The 23,249-nt window shown below is 44.8% G+C and overlaps 1 protein-coding gene across 2 annotated transcripts in view; it reads right to left on the bottom strand.

Annotated features, from left to right (window-relative positions):
• bmp1a (bone morphogenetic protein 1a) overlaps nucleotides 1–23,249 on the bottom strand; it is a 33,011-nt gene continuing 9,762 nt past the window's right edge. For both annotated transcript variants that reach the window (XM_041938070.1, XM_041938071.1), the window contains 18 exons: nucleotides 20,038–20,163; nucleotides 19,161–19,278; nucleotides 17,555–17,733; nucleotides 15,899–16,004; nucleotides 10,942–11,066; nucleotides 9,186–9,301; nucleotides 8,908–9,010; nucleotides 7,336–7,452; nucleotides 6,701–6,846; nucleotides 6,413–6,608; nucleotides 6,075–6,200; nucleotides 4,946–5,106; nucleotides 4,601–4,781; nucleotides 4,353–4,478; nucleotides 4,080–4,207; nucleotides 3,430–3,643; nucleotides 2,829–3,079; nucleotides 1–1,458 (listed from right to left, as the gene is read on the bottom strand). In XM_041938070.1, the coding sequence (XP_041794004.1) occupies nucleotides 1,324–1,458; nucleotides 2,829–3,079; nucleotides 3,430–3,643; nucleotides 4,080–4,207; nucleotides 4,353–4,478; nucleotides 4,601–4,781; nucleotides 4,946–5,106; nucleotides 6,075–6,200; nucleotides 6,413–6,608; nucleotides 6,701–6,846; nucleotides 7,336–7,452; nucleotides 8,908–9,010; nucleotides 9,186–9,301; nucleotides 10,942–11,066; nucleotides 15,899–16,004; nucleotides 17,555–17,733; nucleotides 19,161–19,278; nucleotides 20,038–20,163 (2,654 nt within the window). In that variant the 3' untranslated portion in view covers nucleotides 1–1,323. The remainder of the gene's footprint in view (nucleotides 1,459–2,828; nucleotides 3,080–3,429; nucleotides 3,644–4,079; nucleotides 4,208–4,352; nucleotides 4,479–4,600; nucleotides 4,782–4,945; nucleotides 5,107–6,074; nucleotides 6,201–6,412; nucleotides 6,609–6,700; nucleotides 6,847–7,335; nucleotides 7,453–8,907; nucleotides 9,011–9,185; nucleotides 9,302–10,941; nucleotides 11,067–15,898; nucleotides 16,005–17,554; nucleotides 17,734–19,160; nucleotides 19,279–20,037; nucleotides 20,164–23,249) is intronic.

The following is a 23,249-nucleotide window of genomic DNA, read 5'->3' as shown; positions in this document are numbered from 1 at the left end:
GAGTGAGCAACATAGTATATTCAACATAGACCAATGGCTACACATTAGAAGGCAATTATAGGGCTAATTTCAACAGTACCTTTCCACCTTTACATTATATATGTAATTACTATAACAATAAATACCCAGGCTCATTTGGTTCTTGAGAAATACTTCATTGTACCAAGAAAAGGCATTTTCTCTGCAGAGAAATTATTTTACATCAGAACTGTAAATCAACACTGAAACATAAGTCATTGCCCCCGGTCACAGGGCACACACAATGTTCAAGTATGCCCGAGGAACTAAATGGAGCAATTTCAAACAAAAAGAAAAACAAAAAGAATGAGAGATAAAATGCATTTAAAAATAAGTGAACTGGCATCGCATTTCACAAAAACTCATAAGCTCATGATTTTGGAACAATTCACTGTAAAGTGCTAACTGGTTCGAGTTGAGAAAAGCACATGTTCCCTTTGAAAGATCATACACATTACTTTATACATGGAGGTACAGTAAATGCCAGTCATCAGGCAAGCAATTACCAACCAGAAGACATGGACCACAATTCATTTATTAGTCCTTTAATAAGATAACTGCTTCCTTAATTTCCTTGTTAATGGTAACAACGAGAATCTTGCCACTGGTTGCCAGGACAATGCCAATTACAAATGCTGGTGTTGTCACTGTACAGTTTTCTTTCTTTCCTTGTAATTACATGCAATTGACTGACATACAGTATCAAAATCTCAAGTCAAGTCCGTCTAATCCTCTTACAGATAGGAATCCTTGAACCAAAGGGACGAGAGTGTGAGGAGAGGAGAGCAAATATCGAGGAGTGCAGGAGACCTTCCCATACTCCTCCTCCTCTTCCTCTCCTCTCCCTGGATGTGGTGGGCTGGCCCGACAAAAGCAGGGATCTATCCAGCTGATGCCTGCCTTCCTACAGGTCCTGAGAATCCACTGTTTTCCTTTGTGCCTCTCATTAGGAGGCATGTTTTTTTTTTTTTAAAAAAAAAGAAAGAAACCAAAAAATATCTGGCGGGGACTGGGTCAATAAATTTTCCCCTACTGTCCGGCTAAAGTGGACGTTCATCCTCCCACCCCAATCCTAACCATAAAAAGGTAAAAACAAGGTGTACTGCAGAATGGCTTTACTCCTCACAGTCTGTGGGGGGAGCTAGAGCCCCTAGGAGCTGAGGTGCGGTTGGTGGTCTTGCGGCTGTTCTGTCGTGTCTGATTCATCTTGGTGGCCGAAGGTTTCCGAGCGTCAGGCTGGCGCCTCCCCTGGGGGCCCCTCCGTTTGCCCCTTTGCCCTGCACGGCCCCTTCCGGCCCCCGCTGGTCACTTGCGTGAGTGCAGTGTGTCCTGGAACTTGGTGCTGGTGTAGCGGACGTGAAATCCTTTCTTGTTGATTGTGTCGTCAGAGCGGAACTTGATCACAATTGAGTCACCGGCCGAGTAGATCTCCTCTGGAGGCTGTCAGGAGGGACAAAGCAACAGATTCATTTGTGTCGCCGCTTTCTGGTTCTTTGACTGCACTTCAATTAAAACTAAAGACTTCTCGCATGCTGAAACTCCAGTCAAATCGCTGACCATGACGAATGGCTTCTGACTGCAGAGAACCGCTAGTTCTCTAACAGCCAGAGGCCACGTAAGGGTCCAGGACTAGGACTGGCCCTTTCCAGCTTTGTTCTGATTACGGCTTTGGCTGCTATTGAAGTGAGGATAAAATATACTCTGATGATTAGTTCCAGGTGCACCACTCCACAGACCTCATTTCTTCCCTGAGCAAAACCATATACTGCACAGCACTCCATATATTCCTACTGTCTGTGGGTACAAAGGCGTCCAAACTGCTGCCAATGAAACAGAGGGGGAGTTAACCGCTTTCTGTGAGCACACAAGGTATGCAACACTTGACCCGGCTGTTTGTCAGAATCGTGGTGTCGCTTGAATATTAATTCAGAACATCATCCTGAAAAATAATTAGTTGGTGGAGGCAGCTGCGCTCTGGCTACGACAAAAGAAGCGCTGCGATGTCTTGTGCAACCAACTGTAAAACACAGACTGTTGATTAAAGCTGCCGTTCATAACATGAATAATATATCTGCACTCGCCCAGGAGTCCTGGTTTATTGGGAAAGGGATTTGAAACACAAGAGGAAGGTGGACTACAGTTTTTATCGTACACCCAGCGATACGTAGTCTACGATTTAACTGAGAGAAGCCCTTGGGCTAAAAGTAAGCCTCCCTGCACTATAATGAGTTTTCACCCTACTTTGGACTGAAGTGTGTCAGTTTATTTTGACCTGTTTTATAAAAGGAAACTTGATTGAGGAGCCGCTCCCCGAGGGTTCTGGGGGTGTTATGTCCCCTCCAGCAAACGATTCGCAGGAACGGGCGTGAGTAGAAGGCCAGAGCTTATTATTGAAGTGTGTAAATGAGATCAAGCTGTTCTCTGACCTCAGGAAACTTGTGTTTCTATTCCCTGTCGGCCTCATTGTTCCAGACTCCGGCTGCAGCCTCAGCATTGGCTGATTAATTTGCAGTTACAACCCGGTGCCAGAGACTCCAGTAGGCTATCGGCACCCGGGGAGTGATGACTTGTGTCGGCCTACAACCGCCTCCACAGCAACACCCCCAAACCCAGAGAAACACGCCGACTTTAGCAAAGTGATTAAGGCCAGAGTATGGAATCAAAGCCCCAGGGTAGTTCACAATGTCACCCTTTTACAAACTGCTGGCAAAGGTTACTCAACAGCAGCGCTAATTCCCAAACAGTTGTCTGAACGCAGCCAGTTGTATTTGTCAAAGAAACGACGTTCGGAGAGCAGCGGCTGTTCTCACCCCTGAGCCACAGTAACGCCCCAGCCGTGGAGACTTGGTGTCGGCTCCGTCGAAGAGCTCCATGTAGTCGTAGCCGCAGTCCGCTTCCTCCTCGATCTCAAAGGTCTGGAAGATGAGCTCCACGCCGTAGCCTTTCTCCGCCGAGATCACCCACTGACAGTCGGAGGCTCCGGGGTAGTTGTTGTCCCCGAACTGCGCGTGTGAGAACAGGTCCTTGGTTTTGACCTCGGCCTTCAGGCGGCCGCCACACTCTGCGAACAGAAAAGTGGAGTTGGACATCTTGCAGGCTGCTGATAAGCTACAAGCACAGCTGCTGTGGTCACTGGCTCATTTGCGGTTTTGCAGTCATCCAGATACAAAAGGAGGCTTAAACAAAGCTCTGTTGTTAAATATGAGTCATAATCATTCTCAGACAGGGTGGTGAATTGTGACCTAAACAAAATCCTGTATGTAATACATCTAAAAACCTTTGTAAAGCTTATGAGTAACTGACCTAAATTTAACTTGATGACCCAAAAACATGAAGATTTAGAGGTTTTACCGGAATCCCCCTTCGCTGGCGTTGTGTTTTTTTCCACGGCAGGACCGCGTCTATGCTTACCTGCAGTATGGGACGCCTCGAATCCTTTCTTCTGCACAGAGTTGTCAGAGAAGAAGCGAATGAACAGCTTGTTGCCGCTGGACGTGATGGGTGGAGGCTTCTTGGTGCCACAGAAGCGACCCAGGCTGGGAGCTTTTCCGTCACGCCCGTCGTAAAGCTCAATGTGGTCATAAGCGCACTCCAGGTGGGCCTCCATGTCGATCTCATTGAAGGCCTGCGCCAAAACAAGTTGAGTGTGTGTGAAGAAGTGGGTTATAAATAGAAATTTACCAGATCAAAGTGTTTAAAGCTTCTTTTTAATCCAGTGGCACTATCCTGACAGTGACGTGTGTTATTTCTAGAGGGTTTTTTTTTTTTTTTTTGCATTGTTATTTGGAAACAGCTTTGACATTTAACTGTTCCTGATTTTCTTTCTGCTAACTTTAAAAATAATCCACTGCATGTCAGCGAGACAGTAGACAGAAATGCAGATAATAACAGAAGGGGGAGCCACACATCATCGTTAGCAATGGCATAACAGCTTCTGACATCAGCACAGTAAACACAGATGTCCTCAGTGGATTTAGCGATTCAATTACACAACGAGCCACAAACAAATAACTGACGTGATTGACAAGCGAAATTATACAGCAGGAGGAAGTGACACATACGATTTTGATGCGGTGGCCCGGAGTGGTGGTGAGTGCCCAGGTGCACGCCTTCTTGCTGGGGTATTTATCCGGCCAATTGGGGCTGGTGATGGTGCCGCTCACACTATTCACAGTGTGATCACAGCCAGCTGTAAAAAGACATCACTGAGTCAACACGGACCTCTGTTTCTGACACGAGTAAGCATGTGCTCGGTGACCCTAATAGCTGCTCTGATCGCACAAAAAATAAGCCAGGAACAAGAAGGAATGTGCAAGAGACAAGGGATGAAATACCTTCTTTACAGTCGTGTTTGTTCTCATGCAGCACGAAGCCGCTCCTGCACTGACAGCTGTAGCTCCCAAACGTGTTGACACACTCATGTTGACAGCCACCGTTCTCCTTGGAGCACTCATCTTTGTCTGAGGAAGCACAGAGGACCCGACCTTGGTGAGCGTCCCCCATCAGGACTGACAGATAGCAGCTCAGACCGACCGAATGAAAAGACTTGTGATGCTGTGCGCAGCGCTGCCAGAGGACTCACCTGAGAAGAACTGCGCTTTAAAGCCCTTCTTGGACACTGTATTGTCTGATTTGAACTCAATGCGCATGTTGTTGTACTGGGAGGTGATAGCTTCTGGTTTCTCTGCCCCGCAGAACTTCCCATGTAGCCTCGAGTCAGCCGACAGGCCACTGCGCACCTCCACGTAGTCGTACTTGCAAACCTGAGCAGAGAAACAGAACGTGTGAAGAGGCGGCGACATTTTATTTGCTTTTAATTTTGAGACACAAGGAGCAGAGGAAGGCTTTGTTAGCTATGAAGGTGTGCGAGAGAGTGAATACAGAACAAACCCACCCCGTGCCGATTCATAATAACCCTAGTGCTCACGTCATTGCCCTCAGTCTCGAAGACGTCAAAGAGCAGAGTGATGCGGTACTGGGTGGGAGCGACCAGCTGCCAGATGCAGTTCTTGTTTGGGGGGTACTCTCTGGGCCAGCCGGGGCTGGTGATTGACCCATTCAGCTTGGTGATGAAGCCTCCGCAGGCAGCTGGACAGAAAACACAACACGGAGATGAGATGAGGACAAATCGGTAGCTGTATGTTTCAGCAGGACGTGTTCCAGGTGTCCGGCTACAAACCCCACAGTTAAAATGAAAGCCCTCTGAAATATCCTGTCTGTGTCCTGAATAAACCTGATTACTGCCTGTGGGGACTCTGGGAGCTTTGTATCAGTTACGCAATACACAACATGGTACAACAACTGGTGTTACCCATTCCCTCACTTGCCTATTTTTAGCTAAAATTATGTGTTGTGTTGATCCTTAACAACTACAATGGATGTGTTGATACGTGTTTTCTCAAGTTATTGAATGTGGACACTGGAGAAATGCTGGAATGATAAAATTTACAATACTTAGATATTTTTTATGTGCAATAAACACGTAAAGAAGCAGGTTTTTTTTCCAGAGAATGTACATTTAAAATACTTCATTCTTTGTCATTTTAATATGCAATATTTTTACTATTTTGACAGCTGATTGTAATGTTGGTGTGAGAATGCTGCAAAGATGCAAGTGCTCTGTGAGTGCACAGTACTTGTTGCACTGCATCATTTTTATTGCACATGCGACACATTAATGACAGAGCTGTATTTCTGTTCAGGCTGCATTATTTCACTTCAATTAGCTTGTCTTAATTTTTATGGCTCTATATTTTCCATAGAAGCTAAAAAAGTGGAGTAAGAGCGGAGTGGTCAACCAGATATTGTACAGCTCGCATACTAGTAGTTAGGTCTTAAACAACAACATATAATTTGAGATAAAAATAATACTTGCATTGTTGTGACTCAAATCTTTAAAAAGGTAGTGTCCGCTCAGCACAAGCATCACTGCTGGCATGTTTTCTGGCTTTTAGGGATGACTATACTTATTGTATTTGGGTGGCTAACTGTGTGAAGTGCTTTAGCATGTAAATTACATGTTGAGCAGGGCTGGTGACTTTTTTCCCTGTACTTACCCTCACAGCTGCGCTTGTCAGCAGCCAGCTCATAGCCTGGGTCACAGGCACACTTGTAGCTGCCTAGCGTGTTGACACAGCGTTGCTCACAGCGACCGTTGTCCGGCTTGGAGCACTCATCCATCTCTGAAAACACAAAGATATGTTAGGACCCTGTTAGCCGGCCCCCTGGCTTACAAGAGAAACCCTCCAAAACAACAGCAGAGCCAGGCAAAGAGGGTCGCACAGAACCAGACGGTTCAAGTGAAAAGAAAATATCTGAAATAGACGTAAACAGCTATAATATTTAAAAGATGATGGCAGGGTGCGGTCGGAGTTTACAACCCTTAACCTCTGACCTTTGAAGAAGTTGGCAGCAAAGCCGGCCTTGTTGACAGAGCCATCTGAAACAAATTTCATCCACAGCTGGTTGGAGCTGGTTTTGATGTCATCTGGTTTGTCGTAGCCACAGAAGCGGCCCAGCAGGGGGCTGTTTTCAGAGTTTCCATCGCGCACCTCCAGGTAGTCGTAGGCACAACTGTCATGTCTCTCAATCTGAGGAAGGTTAGAGGGTTTGACGTTCAGCCAAATCTCCAAATCAGTCATCAAATCCACGAAATCTGAATTACAAAGGACTGGTGTCTTACCTCAAAAGACTGGAAGGTCAGGCCTACGTGGTAGCCCTGAGCTACAGTGATCTTCCACACACACACTTTGTTGGGCCTGTAGTCATCGGGGTAGTTGGGGGACTGGATCTGGCCGTTGTCCTTCTTCACCTCGCCACCACATATGGCTGCATGTGACAGTAAAAACAATAAAAACAATACTGAGCTCCCTTGATAGCAATATCATCAGCACATGCCTCTGTGAAAAAAAAGAAAAGAAAAAAAAAAAACGTGTGCTCACTGTTCTGATTTACGCAATGTGGATTAACTGAAATGCCTCCGCCACCGGCTCACACACACACACACACACACACACACACACACACACACACACACACACACACACACACACACACACACACACACACACACACACACACACACACACACACCATTCCTTTGCACGGTCTGGAAACAATGGAGCCGAATGTGAAGGCCGGCCAAAGTCTGATTAATGCAGCGTAAAGTGCCTGACACATCAGCAGTAGGGGAGCCAAAAACTGTGGATATTACTGCGGCTCCTAGGCACATTGTTGGATGTGTGACTGGCCATGCGTTCAGTCAGCTGAACGACGTGCTGGAATGGGGTTCAGGGAGGTCGGGGAATGGGTGCTTACCCTCGTAAACAGCGGAGAAGCCTTTTCCCACCCAGTTACTGCTGCTGCGGAACTCAATCCACAGTCGGCTGTCGGTGGAGATGATTGGCTCAGGCAGCTTATCACCACAGAAACGACCTGGGTGAAGACACACGCGCACACACACCAAGATTTGATCGTCAGTACACCTGCGATAGCTCTGAAATACACGGCTCATCATAGAAATGAGGAAGACGGTGAGAGGATGAGAGAGGAAAAAAGAGACAGCATTCAAAAAACAAAAATAGACAAGAGCCACAGTTACAATTAAAGCTGCAGTCAGCAACAACTGACCCACTCGACACGTCACGGCATCGAACATCATGAGCCTGAAGCTCTCTGCTCGCACATATTTATACACTGTTGTAGGTACTGGAAATTTATCACAAGTTGCAGGATTTTCCGCCAATGAATCAGACTTTCACTTTCTCCAGCACTGGCTCAGCGCTAAAACCAAGTGCGGAGATACTTCTGGCTGTGAAGACTCGGCTTTCAGCATCTGAAGGGACGTTCATGCGCATCTGCGTTTGTAGAACAGCCAACAGGAACTCGAAATGACCTGAGATAGGCCAAAGTGTGTCATCAGATTTTCTAAAGAAAACTGAAAACGGAGCCAAAAGGAGGTGCAGAAGTCTACTTTTCTCTCAGACCCGTTGAATTACGATATGCTGAAAGGTCATTATGGAATTTTTGCCAAATTACAACAAAACTAAACTGCCTAACACAGCTTTAACATCTTTGTTTCAGCATTTAATGTGTGGTTATTCCAGTTAAGTAGGTCCAAGGTATGACTATCTGAAACTATGACTTTATACCTCTGCCACACACTAAAATATTGCCTTTACTCTATGTTTTATAGATAAAAAATGTACATATTTTATATATATTTAAACACATGTAAAATCTGTGTTTAGATGTTACTACAGTGAGTCTCAGACTCATTTTTTGAGTTCTTTTATGATAGTAAACTGACTATGTTTGAGTTTTGGAGTATGTGTTGCAGCCATTATGTTTGTATGTATGTATTCAGATTCGAAAACTTTATTGATCACTGCAGGGAAATTGCTTTGTTGCAGTACAAAGTAAAAAAAGCGGAAAGAAAACATTGCAAAGTTATAAACGACTCTAAAGGTGACAACTATAATACTATTAATAATAGTAAAAATGTGCAAATGTGTATGTGCCATGGGTAAATGCAAATGGTAAGTAAAATAATGTGTATGTGCGGAAGGATTATTTGTTTATTTCTTGTCAATCTTTCTGGGTGGTGTATGAGTGTATGAAGGTATATAAGTACTGTATATAGCTCATCAGGACAGGTGGAGCTGACTGGGATTGGGATGAGCACGAAGTTTTTGACCGTGTAGTCATGCACACGCTGTTGTTTCTTGCATTATTATAATAAACAGTCTTGCGAGTCACAGAAGTCGTCTGTGTAGAGCGCACTCTCAAACGTCCAGTCTTGCCCGTCTTGTCACTCAGTGGCTTGGAGTCGTAATAATCATCACACGTCAGATTAATCTATAATTAAATTAATCGTTAGTTGAAACTGACCTTTGAGCGGCGCCTTCCTCCAGTATCCATCTCGGATTTCCACGTGGTCGTACCAACACAAGTGACTCCTGTACAGATCCATGGAGGTGAAGTTGAGAATGATCTTTAAAAAAAAAAAAAAAGATTGTGATTACTGACACGGTTCGGGCCAAAGGTCACACACCGCTAACGCTTGGATAAATAATAATTAACAGACGCCGCATCAGTGTAAAAACAGCCAGTTAAGCTCGTTTTAATGCATCTCAAAGCTGAACTCGTCTCTTCCCATCTGTTCATACCTTTTCCCCTGGTGTGACTGATATTCTCCAGATGCAGTGCATGTAGGCCGAGTACCCATTGGGGAAGCCAGGAGAGGAGAAGTTGCCGCTGCTGTCCTGCAGACTGTCCCCGCATCCTGTTCACAGAAACAAACAGACACAGACCTGAGCTGTGAGCACGATGCTCTGCCAATTAGTTTCTGCCTGAAAACACCTAAGCCACTAAATTCATGCAACACAGACATCGGCTCTGAAGATAATCCCCTGAAACCTCGCTGCACAGACAGATGCTTGATGCTGGAATTATAACATCGAATGTGAAGTAAAGGGCAGCTCTTTTATGTTCAAAGGCACATCTGCTGATAATATTCACCCACAACCCTGCGCCTCACCCCCTCCCCTCCCCTCCCCTCCCCCAGCTACTCCAGATGATGATCACACAAAGGAATAGAGAGTGTGAGACACTTTCTCTGAGCGTCCTCTGAAAATAAACCTGGCCCACTATAAATAACCCGGCTCTCTGGAGGATGTGATGCATTATGTACGTGTTGCCAGTGAAAAACCACCCTTAGTTTGACTGGCAAAAGTGTGCAAGTGTGCGAGGGCTGATTCCAAACAGCACACAGGACAGAGGGAGGCTCATGCCAAGTGGGGGAAAGATGTGTTTAATTAAGACAGAGAGGAAACGGTAGAGTAGATCTCCACTTGTCCATCCTCGGTACTGTGTATGCATTCATTATTACCTCTGTGTTATCTTTACCTTGGGCTGCTTTTAGCAGGAGCAAGGAAAACATCTCCCTCGACTGTTTGAGTTCACTGCTTCCCTCGAGGTTTGTGAGTAAGCAATAAAAACGAGCAGCCCTGAGCCACGAGCTGTGTGTAATAATGCTTGGCAGAGGGTTGCCAATACTAAACCGTTAACAATCACTGGGGTACACACCAGGGATGACAAACACTTGCAGGAATGCTGCATGAATGGGAGATCCGTGGCTCTTTAAGGATTTTTTTTTCCAAGAACATGTGGAGACTCGCTACCTCATCCCCCACAATGTGCGTCACATCACCCAGCCTATTTCTTCCTCACGAGACAGATTGTCGGGAAGACGCACATATAGATTCGTTTAAAACTTCCAGCTCCACGCTGAAACCCCACCAGCTGGTCCAGCTCTGGTGACCGTAGCTATGTTTATTCAGTGGGCTTTAAAGTGAGGCTGACAGCTCAGCTATCCCGGCCTGACCTACAATTAACTGTCTGACATCAAATCTATTCAGCAGAAGGCTGTTCTCAATGTACATCTGTTAATGCTATAAATTCTGTTTACAGCAGCATTAAATCCTCTGTCTCTTCTCTGGAAGCATAAACAAAGTGAGCCGCTTCGGAAAGGTGCCAGGCTTATATAACTCCTCGGTGTATGGCCTCCCAGGTTATATCGCACATGCTGTGATGTGCGGACGCCAGCGTTGTTTCCCGACAATCTTTCTAGTCATTGTCCTCTCGAGACCAGCTGTTCTTTTGCGTCTATCTGGGAAAGAGTGATGACAAACTTCCTGTCCCTGGATACTGTTTACACTCCTCCCAGCTCGGGAGTCTCGGACGCTGCAGCCAAGGAATCGCGCCACATCAATAGTAGATGCTTGGCTATTTCCACGCAGTGCGAGCTGCATGAAGGGAGCGCAGGATAAACTACAGACCTCTCTCTTAGGGAGATGTTGCACATGCATGCAAAAATAGACCGGAAAAACCCATAGCAGACAGGATCTGTCATTTTGGTCTTACTGGAGCATTTGTAGAGTTTGCGTGCCTGTGCGATATCCCCTTTGCTCAGTCTGGTTCTCTGGCCAATGGGTGGCCGCACTCCGTTCACATCGTAGCGTGGCAGGATGGTGTCCAGGAAGATTCCTCTGTAATCCAGCAAGAGATACTGATGTTAATATCACACGAAAACAAGACGGCACACAATCCCATTCCGGCGTGCACGCACGCCACAAAACGTGTTTGCTCAAGAATTAAGTGACTTACCATCAATCAGTGCAAATTAATCACTGTCAACAATATTATTAATGTTTTCTGAAGAAGACATCTTATACCACAATGAAAATGAGCACCATCAGTCTTGACTAAGCCAAACACAATGTGGTTGTTTTGTAGAAAAATACTGCAAAATCCAGCCCAGACAGAGAGGAGGGGCATCCAGAGCTTATCTTCACATTCACTGTGGATTAGCTTTTAAACAGAGATGGAGATCTGGTAACTAATATGCATTTGCTACCGTAAAATGTCTGAATACATTCGAGGTTTCTGATGTGAAATCTAATGAAATCTATTCCTCCCAGTTAAACATAATGCTCATTGACTGCTTGTAATCAGATGTGGCACCATTTAAATTGGAAAGCATGACGTCTTCCACTGCTGTCGACTGTTGTTTGTACATAAGAGTGTTATCAACACTGATCCTGACTCACCTGTTTGTGCTGAAATAAACTACAAAACCTCTCATCAATGAATAAACACTCTAAATTAACAAGGACATGACCAATCAGGATATGGCTCATCATCGCTTTGACCAGTGATGTCATCTTTATATGTCATTTTAACTCTGCTTTAATAATGCTTTTTAAAAACCTGTATATTTGTCCATTTCCCACTGACACATGTGAATCTCAAAGTGAGTGCAGGTTTTGTCATTCATTAGAACTTTTTATTTTGTTTTTAAAAAAAAGTTTACTTTCTCCTTCTTCAGATCTGCTCGTTTCAGGCTAAAACTCAACAGATGGACAGTTGCAGTCACTTATCGCAGTCCTCCTTTGAGGTCGCGGTCACACGGCCTGTTTTTGAAGTTAGCACTGACATCATTCTTCACACACGTCTGCCCCACAGATGGACCCAAACTGAGAGCTCGAGCCCTTCGCCAGAGCGACCGAGGGGTCAAAATGACTGCATACGCTGTAAAAGGTAAGTATGTGGATGACGGCCACATTTCTAGCTAGAGGTCCAAAATGAAAACCGTGAAAGGCGATCAGGTAAAGCGTCTACGTAGCTTTGAAAATAAAAAGGGCAGAACAGAACAGTTAGTCCAGATAGACTCTCTTCACACTGCTGTCTCACTTGACACTTTGCTAGTTTATCATCTCCATTTTTCTCCAAGTATTGGCAAGCAACGGCCTGGCTCCTTGGCCGTTCCCATGGTGACATGCCTATCAACGCCAGGCATGTGCAAACAGAGCAGCCTGAGCTAACAGTTTAGACTCTGCCTGCGAGCTTCCAGGAGCCCGTATGCTGGCTGTCGGTGAAAAACGCCACTCCAGCCGGTGTCAGAGCAGACAAAGGGCACACTGGCAGGTCTCTATTTGAGTTGGCACTGCTCCATGCACCAATCCTGAAAAGTATCTCTGGAGCAAAGGAGGGGGCAGGCAGAGTTGTGGGTCGGGTAACACGCCAGAGACAAAAAGCACAGGGGATCAGCCCCGCTTGTCCCCAGGAGACACGGCAAAACATCAAGACAAGCCATGAAATCTTGCGAACAACACCCGCGGCAAAGGCCCGGGCTTCCCACGGTGATTTACTGTAAAACACCGAGCAAACACACGGGCAAATAACGGGGCAACCAAGGCGGACAGGCACAGGTAAATCAGCCAATCGGCGCTCAAGAAAAAGTGCTTGGTGTGACTTGTGAAAAGCTAACAGGAGCCCCTTGTCTGCTGATACAGCTCCGTGAAACATTCCCCAGCAGCGGCAGCCATTCCTCTCTCACGTCTAAACAGCCTTATTGATCAACACCAATCAGGACCGCAGCAGAGTGAAAACAGAACAGGGCGGATTACCGGACAGAAACACACTTCAGGGCAGGGCTTTTCCATTGTGCAGCAGGCTGTGGTGCATTCCACAAATTTACAAGATCAGGAGGTTAAGTCCAAGTCTTGACCCAAGCGTGACGCAACTTGAATGGGAGCGCTGAGCTGACTGAAATCCAATAAGAGATCAAGATCAGACGGGGAAAAAAATACAGTTTCTGAGCTGCAGTAGCCTTCAGGTCACCGCAGAGATCCCGTAGACCTAAAACTCCACTAGAGAGAAAGGGTTGTTGGTGATATTGTTTGTTTTTTATCCTACCAGATGTTATTCTATGCCTCTCTGTTCCCTCATTTTCCCGTTTTCCTTCCAAATTCTGCAAAGATAAGTGCAGCATTTCTGCCTGAAGTGCATTCTTGACCTACAGTTTGGATGCACGGGGCCAGACAGGCATTTCTGTACATTGGCCTCCACCCAGCTGCAGCCTCCCTTTAGACAAAGATTCCCTCTCTACTTCCCAGAATCTGTTTGCCGCAAGAGCCCGGCAGTTGATTTGGGAAGAGGCCCATACTCCGAGAGAGTAACGCAGGGCATGAGAGGGCCGGTGGTGTGGAAAATGAGAAAAATATACATATGCAGCTGACGTAGAGGGCCAAGTAGGAACAAAAGCACAGCAAACAGCTGGTTCTCATATCACAGTGAGGTAGTGATGATCGTAGTTTGGGCTCACTTTTGCTTTGACTTACATGTGCCCATAGATCACATTACATCCACTCTGGCTTACTGAGGGCTGTCAAAACTATTCCTGCTGTAGGTAGGACATTGCATAGCTGACCTGCAGCTGTCAGGATTGCCCCATTTTGTTTATCTATGCAATAGAGGTCAGGGTCAAAACGCAGTTTTATACACAGAACTGAGGCCACATCCTGCACACGGCAGCAGGAGGTAACCATAATATTTACACGACTCTACGTAAAGTTCGGTTTTCACGGCTAAAGAAATTATCTAATGTACAGTGCATGAACAGGTTGTCGAGAAGCCACTTTGCAGTGAGTGTAGCGATGCTCTTGTAACTACATTGATGACTCAGAAGCTGAATCTGAGTCAATTTCTCCCAGGAGGTCTATTTTGGCTTCGCAGTCACCCAGCTGGTAAATAACACTTCGAATTAACCACAGCCTGAGATGAGTGGAGTGAGAGCCCAGACTGACCAGGGTTTGTCACGGGGGTTTTTCTAGTAAGATCCTTCCTTTGACGCCGCAGCACCAATGTGAAGTGCTGTATGACAGCACAACATCTGGAGAGGCTTCCTGTAGCATCAGGAGGGAGTGAGGATTGAGGTCAGCTGGCGGCAAAATCAAGTGTTATAAGTATGACACATTCTCAGCTCTGCTTTTACAAACAGAAGTTTCTCTATGCAACATTTCCAGTATCCAACAAATCCAAAACCAAATTTGGTTTCATCTGGGTCTCGGTCACAGTTTTGCCCTTTGTGCTTATTTATCAGTTATTTACCGACAGTCCAAAGTTTAAGATACACAAAGTCCTGTGAATCTGTTTACTGAGTCTGTGGAGCGTTAGCAATTTGGCAGAACTTTTCCTTCATATGCAAAAGAAACACGATAACATTTCCACAGCTCCTTTTCTTACCATATGTAGGAGATTATTAGGGGTTGACCTGAATCTTGCTTGGAGTGCAGAAGACATTTAGCAGCACAGCATGTGTTACAACGCCTGAGTGCTACGAAGGTGCACAAAACACTTGCAGTAAACATAGGAAGCAAATCTGCAGTAGCCGTGGGTGACCATCACACTAATCATCAAAGCCTCTTCAAAGGGCCTTTAGGAGCATAACAAGGCGATTCATAGTATGAAACCACAGCTTTTACAAGAAGCTTCACAAAGGCCTGAAAGTGGCGCGCAGGCATTTTGCTGTGATGAAGCCGGGCAGCTGCTGCTGGGCCAGCGCAGCCCCGGGACCGATGCTGCTTTACTGGGGCTGCTGCTGCTGGAAAAGCAGCAGGAACCCTGGAGGGGAGCCTTAATTTGAACAGGCTGTGGGAAGGAGCTGGCACTTTCACTATGGCTACAAAGATTTGGCAATTATTTCAATCTTAAAGATGTTGGATTTTAATAATCTTAAAACACTGCTCAGAGCTTGTGTTGCTGCCGCCGCTCTGCTAATGCTGCAGAAGCCAGAATGAGAGTGAAAAGTGTGATGTACTCAGTGCCAGAACAGGTAAAGGCTATGAAGCTCCACTACATTTGAAGCAAATCAGCTCTGATCCACTCTGGGTCCAAAGGGGGAGACGTTAAATGGAACTGGACACGTCAGATTTTTTTGCCACAAGTTACTTCACACAAGTGTAATATTTTTGTGACTCTCAGTATTCTCAATGCAGCAATAAGCAATTTAATCTTGTCCAAATATTACATAAATCACATCAGCGCTCCCCCAGTGTCCCTAATGCCCCATGCAATGTGAGCACTGATTGTTGAAAAAGAAATAAAAGCCCAGCCAAAAGAAACTCAGACTAATGACCCACTTTCTCCCAAGAAATCAGCTTCATCTCTCTGAGTATGAACTCAAATAGTGAGGAAACAATTCAAATCCAAGACAGACAAAGGAACAGAGAGCCTTCTCTAAACCTGATGCCCTCAAGCTATATGTTGGTATTCTAGCAAATGTTTATTGGGGAGAATTAAGCATTTCGCTCTGTCTTCTTCCCAAGCATTGGGAGTCCTGCCACATTACTCAGCAGCAGCCCATAGACACAGACCTAATGCATGACACATCTGTATAGTCATAAACTCTGAGCAGAGATGGAAAACACGATGATGGGTTAAAAGGTTGCAGCAGAGTGGGAAACGGCTCGGCCTGGCTTGATCTGAGACTAGTTTTCATGTCTGGGGTGTACGGAGTGGAAATTGGCTTGGCTCCTACCTGGAGAATGTATTCCTGGCATAATGCATGATACTGTCAAAGTCATAGACTTCTCCCAGAGAGTCCACCTCACCCGGCTCCATCTTCAGAAAGTTATACTCCTGTCCTGTGAGAGGAAAAAGAGAAAAGCAGTTGGAATATGAAGCTGGGTCACTCCGTGTGCAACCTTACGTAAAAAGCATGCACAACTTTCCCTGAAATAACTCGAAACCAGCTAAAGTAATTAGCATCCACCATTGTTTATTCCACATTGAAAAGAAATCAGACTTTGCTTTTGATTTTTTTTAACACTTTAAATAAAACCCAATGAAAACTGCATGGACAAAAATGACTTTGTTGCACAACCTTTGGAGGCAATCACTGCACCTGTTAGCAGGTCGCTTGGCCCTGACCAAACTGCTCCAGCTGTCTCAGGTTTAATGCCTTCTGCAGAGCTTCAGCTCTTTTCATCAATGTTGCGAAGATTCAGATCAGGACTCATAGGAGGCCACTTCAGAATAGCTGTTCTTGGGTGCTTTTAGCTGTGACTTTTGGGTCATTATCCTGTTAGACGACCCATGACCTGCGACTGAGACTTCTCCCGACATGGATTAAAGGCACCCTGTGTTAGGTGCAGCAAAGCAACACAAAACTGAGCCTCCATGTTTCACTGTGTACAGGCTTTTCTGAGCCGATGTGACCAAAAGCTCCAGTTCTGACCCAACTGTCCAGAAGACCTTCTCCCAAAAGGACTGTGGTTTGTCAATGTGCATTTTAGCAAATTCCAGTCTGGCTTTTCTAGGTTTTTCTTTCAAAAGCAGAGTCTCCCTTGTCTTCTTCCATGGAGCCCACTTTCACAAAAAGCGATTATGCAATCAGACACTGACGTATCTTGAGCTTAGAGTTCATCTTGCATCTCTTTGGCAGTTATGCTTCATCTACATTATCCTCCTGCTCAATCTGGGGTCGATTTTCCGCTGGCCACCACGCTCTGGGAGGCTGGCTCCAGTTGCATGGATGTTAAACTCCGTAATAATATTTGAAAGTGTTGTCACAGGAACAGAAAACTTGGACCTGGTCTTGTAGCCATTACTTATTTACTTATTATTTTCTTTCTGGTATCCTCAGACTCTCTCTGGCCCACAGTCAGTGTGGTGCACCTGGTTGAACGAGTGATTATCAGATTGCACTCACCTGTGGTGATCACAAGGTGAATCACCTGCTTGAAATCCTATTATTTCTTGCAACTTCTAAAAAGGTGGCAAGAATATTGTCCAACTTATTGTTGGATTTCTGCTAAATAAGTTAGGATTCTGCTGTTTTTTCCTCTGCAAACCAAAGAAACACATGTGTAGATAATGAAAGATGCTTTAATTTCTCAGTTTTCTGGAAGAAATAGTGCCTTATTGAAAACAAAATTAAAGAGTTCCAATCTTTCGGGCCATGACTGTATGTCAAAGGTACAGTTCTACTTCGTCTGAGTGTCAAACAATGAGGCTACAGACAAGAAACACTCGATTTAATAGAAACCTGCATGCTGAGCATGATACCAGTGTACCCTACTGGTGTTTTTACCACCTGATCCCAGACTTTCTGTGAGTACAGATGTGTTGCTTTTATTAGTCGGTCTCTTACTGCTCCTTTCCAACATTATTGCTGAGAGACCTGTGCTCCTACCTGGCTGAATGTTGTCCCTGATAATGCTGACGTGTTCGTCTCGGTCAGGCCGCGTGTGTTCGTGCCAGAATCCGATCACATGACCCAACTCGTGCACCACGATGCCAAACTTGTCGCAGTTTTTCCCAATGGAGATGGCCTGGGGGCCCCCTCCGCGACGACCCACATAGGAGCAGCACCTATGAATCAGCAGCCAGACACACACACAGAAGCAGTGTTAACAAAGCCAAAATATAGTGACTGGACTTAATGAATAAAAAAAAATACTAACAAGCAAGAGGAAACTACAGAGGGAGGCCAAAAAAAGTCATGTTTCCCAGGAGAGAAGACGGAATGTGCCTCTGGCTCTATAACGCCTACCAGCGCCTATATTTCAAGCGGCTCAGTTCATATATAACGAAGCTCGTAATGAGAGCGACATTATCTTAACAACCTCTGGTCTGTTTAACAGGAGAGCCTTACGAGGCGACCCGTCATCCCCACATACAGCAGTGACATTCATTCATCCGTATGCCAATGCAAATGCTGAGAGCGACGGTGGGAGCTGGCTGGCTGCAGCGCTCCATCTCAGCGTGACATGAAAGGTTCAGTGTGGGAGTCTGGAGGACGGGCACACACATCACGGCCCTGTGGGCCAGACAGCCGCTCTCTAATTACTGCGAGGCCAGCCAGGCTCTCCTGAGACACGCCTTGAACTTTGCACAGGACAGATGGGGGCCTGCTGAATATGCAGCAGAGTCAAGCGTTCCCACTGCTAACCGCTGCCGCCTGCGTGGATAATGTCATCCCTGTTGCTCCCGAGGCCAGTTACCGGGCTAAAAATGGCTATCAACAGTTGGCTGGAAAAACTTCGGTTTCATGAGCTGCATCCGCTTTCTGTTAAGCTGTTTGTGCTGAATGATACATATCAGTGGGAGAGGTCCATTGTGTGTAATGACATAATGGTTCCAGCTTGTTTTCTGAATCTGTGTGAGGTTAAAACACGGGAAATGGCAGCATTTTGGGTTTGTGTGTCCTCTGGGAACCTCTCTAATAGTTCTTACAGCTTTGGCCTCTTTCTCTCAAATTCTCAAATTAAACGGTTGCACTGGTTTGCGTTCCCAACAGCAGCAAGTGCTTTAATTCAAAAACATTTCGTCGTTAAATAAAACAGGCCTGCACGTCCAAACAGGTTGTCATAGTCGCTTAGCAACGACAAGAGCCACAACCAGCACTTCTGTTTATGGAGAAATGCTGAGTGGACACTGAGCCCGACTTCAGTGGAGTAAACAGCGTTATAGAGGCTGAGGAAGTCTCGCTCTTGGGTGTGATTGAGTACGCCATGCGTGACACAAGTGCTCAGCGACGGACGCAGCGCGATGATGAGGCACAGGAAACATTCCTGGTCAGTGAATGGCCGTCTCTCTCAGGACTGGCAGGGGGCTGAAATAACAACTCGCACAGAGACTGCGAACAGGGAGGATGAACAATGGCCAAAGGCCGCCGAGCAGGAGGTGAGGAGAAGTGCTTCGGCGCTAAATAATTAGCAGGAGATAACGAAGGCTCAACAGAGGACGGCCATTGTTCAGTTCCTTCATGTGGGGGCTAAAAAACCCCACTGACTCACCCACATGGTCGGTAGGTGAAGACAATATAGCTCTCCTCCTGCGTCCTCTCAATAAAGGTCACACAGGTGTGCTTCTCCCAGTGCCGCATGGCTTGGCGGAATATAGCCCGCTGGCTGCCTGAATAGGACGACAGAGAGGGTGAGATCAGTAAAGCTGACACACACACACTCACACACTATAACACACACAGTGTTTCATAGAAAAGAGGAGATGAATGGAGAAGGAGGCAGCTGGGAACTGCTTCAGGACATGAAGTGTATCTAAGCTTCTGGAAATGAAATCACAGCTATATGCATACCATCATTCTATAAACCTGTATTATAATACTTCCAAAGCTTTATAATCATGTATTTATTAGAGAAAAATTACACTACTTATTTTGCTTTGAACAATTACCCAGCACAATCCCATTATATAGCTTTTTTTTAAGGCGACATGACTACATGACATGCTACAGCAGTGCATTTCTTTATCTCTTTATTCATTATGAGGATTTAGGAATTAGTCATTTAAAGATGATGCATCAGTACTTCATTTCCTGCAGTAACGAGACAAATAACATAACAGTGAATATATTTATTATTATAGAAGATAATTAATGTTAAGAATAATAATTACAAAGGCAATTTCTCTAGACTACTATAATCTGGTCCTGCACATATAGTCAAGAGGAGACTGGGAAACAGTTACAGGAAGCTCTAAAATACTGTGTTCACCCACACGGTGTAGCACAGTTCATGTCGCCATTCATCCTTTCAAAACAAAACGAAACAAGCCAAAAAAGGTCGAATCTCTTTATCAGTGAATTACAGAAGCGAGACTCCATAAACAACGGCATGCAGGAGTTGTTTTGATTAGTAAATGACTGTTACTTACCACTAAAGTTACCACTGATGACATAGGGAATAACACCTTCAGGCCAAACACGTTCAGGTCTGGAGGTGGCGGCCCTTTTCCTGCGGTGCGAGCCTTGCCTATTCTGGCTGCTCTGATTGGTGGCTCCTGAAGATTTCAAATCAAGACAACAAAAGCATTTCAATGCACTTGTGGGTCTGACGGAGGAAACGTTTCTCCAACGTCCTTATTAAGAGCAAAGAAAGCTTTACCCTCAGATTACAAAAGAGGTCTGAAACTACAGAGCATTAATGGAGGTTTGATGCCATTCAGAAAATTCTAATTACTATTTCTCATTTAGGAAATTACATTTGCTCCCTTAAGAGAGACATTTGTTCAAATAACATTGTTCTTCCTGTTTTGCACTAAATGGATTTTACTGAAGCTTACTGAGCTTTCTTCTTTCAAAATTAATTTCACCGGTTTAATGTCACTCAAACACACATAAATGCAGAGTAACCATGGAGACTAAGCTCCCACCTAAACCTGATGGTTACAGTGAGAAACATCCATATGTGAACCACCTATAGCGTAATCTGCCTACTGGACTTCATTATGCTGCAGAACAGACGTCACTTTCCTTTGACTTCTTCAGCTCTTCTCAGTTATAGAAAAAAGCGTGTATCCTGCAGATAAAATTAATAAATTATGGAAAGTACATGTGCTTTTGTTTAATCTACTGAATGATGCAGCTTTGTGGCAAAAGAATGGAAAGGTTTTTTTCCAGTGACATAATTACTTTGGTTTTAATTGGTATCTTATGTTTTGGTATTAGTCATTACGGCAATAAATGAACGAATACAGGCAGACTAAAGTGTCACAGTGATCATCTTCTTATTATGTGAATTAAGCTGAAATGTCAAACAATTTTGTATCTAGACAACCTAATTATGGAAGTAAAATTATGCTTTAGTGCATCATATTCTGCAGCAACGTTCAACCCTTTTCAGCAGTCTTTCTCTGTGGTGAACCACAGAGAAAGACTGTGTTTTTAAACACCTTTAAAGGAAATAAATGCAGACTTTTGATAATGTATGCTGCATTACATCATTATACAAAAATACATCCTTTGTTTAAAAAGTAGAATCTTTCCCTTAAAAGGAGGATCAGTGACGTCCTTCAGCACAAGACTGACAGACTATTGAAAAACCCCTTGAGATACAGTTCATGCAGTGGAACAATTTAATGGGCGTGTTGAGAAGAAGTCATACAATTAACATTTCTATAAAAAGACAACGTGCTGCTGTGTCTTTACATCGCTTCTAATTATTTTCATTCAACCAAATGTTTAGGACAGAAATAACTGGAGGTTTTCTTTCCACAAAAAGACTCCAACAGCTTATTTCACTCATTTTCTCATATTTGGGTGAAGGTGCTCGTGTAAGTTAAATCTGTCTTTAATGAAAGCCTGCAGAATCACTATTGGTTATAATGGTTAACACTATTAAACAATTAGTTAACATGTTGACCTCTATCCATTGTGGAGGTTTAGGTGATTTCTTAGACTTCTGGTACCTAGTTAGTTGGTTAATGGAGAAGGAAACAGTCTGAGGATGTCATAACTCCAGCAACGCTTCTAGTGTAAAGAAGATCTTTATTGTGAGACATTACCTGATGACCCTGATGAAGGCCACAAGCTGGAACGTGTTTAAACTTTGTCTCACAAAAAGGTTGTTCTTTATACTATAAGTATCGCGGTAGAGACGAAAACAAGTACATCTGGTTTCCGTGCATCCTGCACAACAAGGGCTGTTGTTCCATAGCAATACACGAAGCTGTGCTACTGCAAGCCCTCATCTCGTCTAATGAAATGTGATTAACATGCAAGCCACAGTTTGCAGCAAGTGTTTTTTAATTTGCTGGAAAAATGTGTTCTGTTGAATTTCAGTCTGCAGGAGTAAATCCTAGCAGCCTGGCGAGATCAATTAGCACGTACACTTGTGCATGTGTTGAGGAAAAGTCCGATAACAGCCAAATCTGCTCGGTTAACTGATAAGAAAGCGTGCCGGGGAGACGGAACTTGTGGAAGATGTGTTAATTACAATAATATGATTGCATCTGCCTCCTTCATTCATAGTTAGAGAGGGAAGGCTTTTAGGTCAAAGGTGTTATTATTATTCTGATCGTGTTATTTATTCCTGCTCTTCGATTGATGTGGGGAAGGCAACAGTTTGGATCGGGTGAAGGGGCACGACCACACCTGTAACAGAGATGAAATTAACCATAAAGCTGGTGCGTTCAGGTGCATGAGGGAAACTGAATTCACTGACGCGGTATGGAATAAACAAAAAATATTGCAATAATGTTTAAAGGTATCTTGATTAATAATTACGATGCACATCTGTGTAAGGTGATCTGGTCTAGACACTTTACTGTGTGTGTGTGTGTGTGTGTGCAGCCCAAGAAAGGTGCATGAGAGCTGACAGTGAAACCTGGGTGTGATATCTGACCTTTCTTTTGAGAAACAAATTACTAATGTTGTTCAGTCATTAAGGAGCACTGCAGAGATCAAGTCTTTTCTCTCTCGGCCTGACCGCGAGATGCTCGTCCATGCCTTTTTTTCCATCTCTGTTGGATTACTGTGATTCATTGCATTCAGGGTTGAGCCAAGAAGCCATCTCACCCCTTCAGCTAGGACAAAACGCAGCTGCTCTGCTTTTGACAAATACCCGTAGACAAGGTCACATCAGCCCTGTTTCAGCCTCTCTTCGCTGGTAACCAGTCAGTTTTGGAATTGATTTTAGGATTTTACTGATCACCTTCAGAGCACTTCATGGTTTAGCTCCCCTGTGAGCCAGGGTGGCCTCAGATCCTCGGCCAGGGCTCTGCTGGCTCTTCCTGAGCCCCGGCTCGGGACCAAAGGTGCACAGGCTGTTGCAGTGATGGTCCCTTGCCAACACGTCTTATCAATTTCATTCTAACTAGTCATCTGTATTCTTATTTGCCTGATGTCTTAATCCTGGTTTAGTTTTGTAGAGCACTTTGTAACTCTGAACACTAGAGTCTTTCCACTACCCAACAATTAGATGTGCAAGGACTTATCCGCTCAAGTTGACAAATGGCTTTTCAGAGATGAGTGTGCACACAGCCTCTATCTGGAGACACGAGCCTCCTCTGACCTCCCTGCTCCAGAGGTCACTATTTAGTCTGAAAATCAATCAAACAACAGCTGAAATGTGTTTTTAATCCTACAA

The sequence above is a fragment of the Chelmon rostratus genome, chromosome 5 (assembly GCF_017976325.1).
Source record: "Chelmon rostratus isolate fCheRos1 chromosome 5, fCheRos1.pri, whole genome shotgun sequence".
NCBI classification, from domain to species: domain Eukaryota; kingdom Metazoa; phylum Chordata; class Actinopteri; order Chaetodontiformes; family Chaetodontidae; genus Chelmon; species Chelmon rostratus.
The sequence above is the reverse complement of the archived record's forward strand: the minus strand, read 5'-3'. Positions and strand labels throughout refer to the sequence as shown.